The 6494-nt window shown below is 45.3% G+C and overlaps 1 protein-coding gene across 1 annotated transcript in view; it reads left to right on the top strand.

The window, feature by feature from the left end:
* Positions 1–1360: 1360 nt before the first annotated feature.
* The window catches only part of mybl1 (v-myb avian myeloblastosis viral oncogene homolog-like 1), a 31624-nt gene continuing 26490 nt past the window's right edge, over positions 1361–6494 (top strand). The window contains exon 1 of the mRNA XM_042332428.1: positions 1361–1422. Coding sequence (XP_042188362.1) covers positions 1403–1422 — 20 coding nt within the window. The 5' untranslated portion in view covers positions 1361–1402. The remainder of the gene's footprint in view (positions 1423–6494) is intronic.

The raw sequence follows: 6494 nt of genomic DNA, 5'->3' as shown, positions 1-6494 counted from the left end.
TTTGTATCCATTTCAGATTCCTTCTTTCCTACTTTTTTACACTACTTTCTCATCTCTTTAGTGCTCCTCTGCCCTCATATGGTGCGTATAATTTCCAGACGACCTGTTCATAGGTCTTTGCTTTACTGCTGCAGAGACACTTACAAGGACGTGCGCAAGAGCAGCCACTAAATGGCCATTTCCCCGTGTCTGAATGGAATACGCACTTTCCCTGGAGGGACGCATCCTGTGTACCTAATTCCAGAGTTACTCGGAGTCCTGTATTCTTGCAAGCGAGACACCTGGGTTCCATTCCCGGCAGGGGGAAACCTTGGGAAAGTTTCCTTACACCTCACGCCTAATAATAATAATCCCTCCAAAACAAAACAATAATAAATTGGGTCATTTTCAATCCACGACTGTTTGTGGGGCACTGCTGTGCGCAATTGGCTGCCGCGTTTTGCCCACCAATATACGGTCAATTCACTTTACAGCATATTCTGTGAAGCGCTTTGAGACGTCGAGGAGAGAGGTGAAAAGCGCTATATCAAGTGCGAGGATTATTATTATTATTGGAGTGATGAGGCGCAGGTTGGCAAGAGACGAAGCTTTGGAGACCCCAGACTGTGCTTTGGGATCCGGCTGGAGTCTGACCAGATAAAAGCTTTCCTGCCGCGTGTCCAGCTCGGACCACCCGCGCCGGCAGTACTCCGGCTTGCGGGGTTAGCGGGAGCTGAGTGGGAAAGGTGCAATCTCCCAGCGACCGATCTGCCCCTCCCAAGTCCTGGTCTGGTCTGCCAAGTCTTATCAGTGCCTGTATTCCTCAGCGAACTACAGCCCCCACAGTGCAATGCGGCGGCGGAGGGGAGTGCGCACGCGAACCCGATCACTGAGAGGGGGGCCACCGTGTGAACTACAACTCCCAGTGTCCAGTGCGGCGAGGCGGCCCTGTGCGTGTGTGTGTGTGTGTGTGTGTGACGCTCCTCCCGGTGGGGGGGGGGGGGGGCGCTGCCACTCGCCGCGCTCTCAGCCTATGAACGGTCAGGGCGCGTGCGCACATTCAAACAGCGTTCGGGAATGTTTGAGAGGGAGGCTGCGCGCGAGATTTGGCGGGATATAGAAACGGAGCCCGAGGGCGAGCGAGACACAGCGGGGTCGCGGCATCGCCGGGACAGGCGGGGGGTGGGTCGGGGGGGGAGGGCCTGTCTGCCTGTGGGTATGAGAGCGCGGACACTCGCCCTGAGTCAGCCTGACAGCGGGGGCCTGAGCCCCCACAGGTATTAATACCGGACACACGCCGCCCCTTTGCCCACCGTTCGCTTGGTCAGCCTGAGCCCGACTGCCGGACAGACAGCCCGAGCCCGAGCCCGAGCCTGACAGCCGCGGACACCCGGAGCCCCACAGCGAACCGTCTCCTCCCGGGATGGCGAAGCGAGGACGGAGGTGAGTTGCGGGGAGGGCTGTGTTTGGGAGGGGGAGGAGGGGGTCAGGGTCCCGGCTTTACCCGGGGAGGGGAGGGGAGGGGAGGGCAGGGGGTCAGTCAGCGGCTCACAGTCCAGCCTTTGTATAAGGTGTACTTACAGACTTTTTAAGAATATATATATATATATATATATATATGTATATACACTTTATATATGTGCTCCACTGCTCTCATTCTTTTTAGAGTATTTTACTTTTATTTACCAAAGAAAAGTCCGAAATTTCGGACTTATAATAATAATAATAATAATTAATAATAATGAAGAAGAGCCGAATGGAGCGAGGGATCAGTCTGAAGGTGAGGTTCTCCGCTTTCTGTGCCGGGTTTATCTGTGAACCCGACTCAAAAGTGTTCATCAACTTACCCTTTTTTTTTTGTGGATCGCACCTGTTTTGGAGATTTTGGTTTTTTTTTGTTGTTGTTGTTGTTGTTGTTTTGTTGTTGTTGTTGATGGTGGTGGTGGTGGAGAGAGGGGGAGAAAGTGTTTTAGACTTAAAATGCTGCCACATCATCATTTGGGTTAGGTAAGCAAACTCTTGCTGTTTGGCAGCTGTGTCCGACTTCAGGCAACTGTTTGGGATTTAGTTAGAAATTTATCCAGATGTTTACATCAGTGTACAACCTCATCCAAGGATTTAGCAGAAATTATTCCACAGTTCCCAGGTGTTTAGGTGTTCATACCAGTGTATGTCTCATTGCAAGACATTTAGTATGCCAATATAAAAGGCATAAACTGAAATGATAAAAATGCATCAATCTGAATAGGAGTTAAATTGACCTTATTTTGAGTGCTTCACTGGAAGGGTTAAGAGTTAGGAGAAAGCATTGCCAAAATAAATTTTGGGCTTTTATTTCATTATATGTCCTTATCCAATGCAAGGCTTATTACATGAATTTACATCATTTATTTCTTAAAGTTTTTTTTATTAAACTTTCTTAAATCCTAAATACAGTCCTGGTCAAAGTCTCTAATGACATTCTAAACTTCTGTGATCCGGGCTCCCTCTGCCTCCTTGTCCTCCTCGACCTCTCTGCCGCCTTCGACACTGTCGACCACTCCATCCTCATACACTGCCTCTCCACTTTACTCAATCTTCGCGGACTTCCCCTTCCCTGGTTCGATTCCTATCTCTCTCACCGTCTCCACTTTGTCGCCTTTAACGGTTTCTCCTCCAGTCCCCGCACTGTCACGTCTGGCGTCCCCCAGGGCTCTGCCCTCTCCTCTTTAATATCTATATGCTCCCCTTCGGTGACATCATCCGCAGACATGAGGTCAACTTCCACATGTATGCGGATGACACCCAAATCTATCTCTCTGCCTCCACCCTCAACTCCAGAACCACTGCTGTCCTAACAGACTGTCCGTCGGACATCAAGTCCTGGATGAGGGCAAACTTCCTACAGTTGAATGTGAACAAGACTGAGGCCCTCCTGATTGGCTCGCGCCAGCGCCTTTGCACCTCAGGCTCTGGCACCATCGACCTCCATGGTTGCACACTACAACTCACCAAGCCAGTCAGGAACCAAGCTGTCTTGTTCGACCCTCAACTGTCTTTTCTGCCCACATTCAAGCCATGACCTGCTCTGCTTTCCCTCACCTCCGTAACATCTCCCGACTCCGCCACTACCTCACCCCTCAGGCCACTGAAACTTGTGTTCATGCCTTCATCACCTCCAGACTCGACTATGCAAACGCCCTGCTTGTCAGCCTTCCCAACTCCTCCCTCCACAGGCTGCAGATAATCCAGAACTCTGCAGCCCGTGTCCTCTCCTGCACCAAACTCCGTGACCCCATCTCCCCCACTCTCCCCCAACTCCACTGGCTCCCTATCCTGCAGAGGATCCAGTTCAAGATCACATCTTCCATACAAAGCCCTCCATGGCCTCACCTCAACCTACCTCTGCGACCTCCTAACCCCCTACCAATCCGCCCGTTCCCTCCGCTCAGCCGGCTCTGGCCTACTTCACGTCCCCTGACCCACCCGCCCCACCATTGGCGGGAGAGTCTTCAGCCACTCTGCCCCCAACCTCTAGAATTCCATCCCCCAGTCACTCCGCCTCACCCCCTTCTTAGCCTCCTTCAAGTCCTGCCTCAAGACCTTTTGGACCATGCCATCGGTCACCCCCCCTCCCCCTCCCCTCCCTTCTCCCCCCATGACCCCAGCTCGGGTCTGAAAAGCTGTACTCTGTCCAGCGCCTTGGGATGTCCTCCCGACGTGAAAGATGCTATACAAATGTAATAGTGTTGTAATTGACTCAAGTGCTGATTGAGAAACCTTTCCATTGATACATTTCTCGTCCTTTTCAAAAAAAAATACTAAACTAAAGCCTGTTGAGATGTATAGTATTATACATTTTATTATCATGGTAGTCCACTTAGCTGTAGGTTCTAACACTGCACTGAATTTGAGCTGGTTATCTAGGCTGGACTTCAGTGCAATGCTAAAGGAGTATTGCTGAATGGTTGGAGAAGCCCTCTGTTGGAAAAGATTTTTGAATCAATTTCCCATCTGCCTATTCTCATGGTTCAGATCGGTGTGACACAATTTTAATGACTTTGCTGTTTAATATAACTCATCTAAATTTACAAAAAATGAATTCATGATTTTTTTTCACATGTTAGCTGATTTATTTGCCTACATAACAGCCACTAAACTTCAAAGTAACTTATTGTGTTACTTTTGAGACATGTTACATAATAAGGCTACATGAACAACTTGCTCTTAAATAGCGCCCTCCACACAGGGTAGCGTCCCAGAGAGCTTAACACTGGGGGAGCCTGACTCCGAGCTGGGGGTGGGGGAGTGCGGGTAACCGTAAACGCGGTCGCAGAGAAGGTTTTCAGGCCGGACTTGAAAAGGGGGAGAGGGGGCGGGCAAGGCAGAGGGATTGAGAGAGTGTGTTCTAGACTTTCGGGGCATCGTGGCTGAAAGAGCTGAAGTGGCTGAAAGTGCAAATGCTGGTATTTTAATAAGTTGTAATTGTTTTCCTCCAATTTTAAAATAGCAAATGTTATCATAGAAACCACAGCCTATTTACGTGTGTAAGAAGTTTTGGCGAATTTACCATAAATCTGAATTTAGATTGCATATCCAATCCACAGGGTTCGTGAATGTCAACAAGACCCCTGTGGTTAAATTACAGTCACAAGCTACTTATCCGAAAAATGATCAGTTAACCAAACTATCTTGACCATTCAGCATATCCTGTGTGTATAATTATCATTGTACTGTAAATTTGCTTCTCTGCTGTATTAATAATAATAATACTTGATATAGCTCTTTTCACGTCTTCAAAATGTCTCAAAGTGCTTCACAGAATACACTGCAGAATGAATTAACTGTATATTTGTGAACGAAACCCAGCAGCCAATTGTGCACAGCAGTATCCCACAAACTCGTGGATTGAGTGACCGAATTATTATTATTTTTCTTGAGGGATTATTTTCCCTGGAAAAGGGATCTGCCAATCAACTAACAATCTTAGTTTGCTGCATGAACTCTGAACATCTTTTGCTCTGTATGCACCAGGTGGCACTGTGATGCATGTTAGAAGATAACCATGGTGATCATTTTTAACTGTTTAAGTGAGCAATATAATGAATTTTGAATACTACTGAAATCTTTGGGGGTAAGATAAGTATTTCAAATGTGTGCATTCTGAAATATTGTACTTTTTTTTAAAAGAACTACTATTACAACTGAGTGTATCTTGCAAATACAAAATTAGTTGTTTATAATATAGGCGTTACTGTTGGGTTTATTGTAAAACAACTAGTTTTGTTTCTTGCTATTATTGCTCTTGTGCTGTTTGCCAAAAAATGCTCATATACCTCTTTTTTATTAAGATTTAAGGTTTTCCAAACTTTAATTGCAATATTAATAGTGATCTTTCTTGGGCAAGCTTTATAATTATTGAACAAATTTGACAACCAAAGAAGGTCAATGAGTCTATAATTGTGGGGTTTGAAGAAGGATGCTCTAATCTGCTTTTATGTTGGGTTTTTTTCTAAACTTCTAATTTAAATTTTTAGAAGTTAATGTGTTGAATTTTCTAAACTTTGGTGAAAAGGATTAGCAAATAAGACTGCTTAAAGGGTGTCACCATATGTCTACCTTCCATTGCAAGTTTGGAGAATCTTATTACAGATGAAAAATCAAAGGCATTAAGTTTGACACAATTTTCAGACACTTTGTATTCTGGCATATTCTTTCAAAAAGGTGCAGTTGCCGTATATAAATAGGTTTACATCAAATCTGTGGTATAGGCGAAGGAGCTGTGATTCTGGGCTCCCAAAAAAGACCTGAGGCCTTCCTAGACTAGGTTTGCCAGATTTGTTGTTGAGAGAGTCCTCTTCATTGTAATCCTAATAGTGCGTGTGTGTGACTTTGAGTGGTGTGGAGGGGGAGAGAAACAAGACACTTCTAGTACAATGGCAATTAAAATCCTGTGAGTATTATTTCAACAGGAATATGTACCTGCATACGAGTAAATATAACTAACGGTGTAGGTGATTATGAATTTAGAATCCTGTGTGGAAAGATAGTAAATGTGATATTGAAATTAATAATAATAATAATCCTTGCATTTGATATAGCGCTTTTTCACATCTTCTAGACGTCTTAAAGCGCTTCACAGAATAGACTGTAAAGCGAATTGATGGTATATTTTTGGGCAAAATGCGGCAGCCAATTGCGCACAGCGGCGTCCCACAAACAGTCATGGATTGAAATGACCAATTTATTATTTTTTTGAGGGAATATTATTGAAATTCAGTAATTGAATGTGTAGTTAATCGTGATTTGAACTTGGATGGCAGAATGCCATTATGTGTTAAAGCACCAGTGTGGTGTCATAGAACGCTTGGGTTTAGATGGTAGAAATTATGATTGAAGATCAGATACAGATTTAGAGGGAAAGTAATTACCAGGGCATTACCGGATTCCTTGCTTGTAAACAAAAGGGATGAAAATCTCTTCAGCATCATCTGTTTAGCATAGATGCATTTAAGGGGAAGCTAGATAAGTACATG

The sequence above is a fragment of the Callorhinchus milii genome, unplaced genomic scaffold (genome assembly GCF_018977255.1).
Source record: "Callorhinchus milii isolate IMCB2004 unplaced genomic scaffold, IMCB_Cmil_1.0 Scaffold2, whole genome shotgun sequence".
Classification (NCBI taxonomy): Eukaryota; Metazoa; Chordata; class Chondrichthyes; order Chimaeriformes; family Callorhinchidae; genus Callorhinchus; species Callorhinchus milii.
Note: the sequence above shows the minus strand (reverse complement) of the source record. Positions and strands in the feature narration are given on the sequence as shown.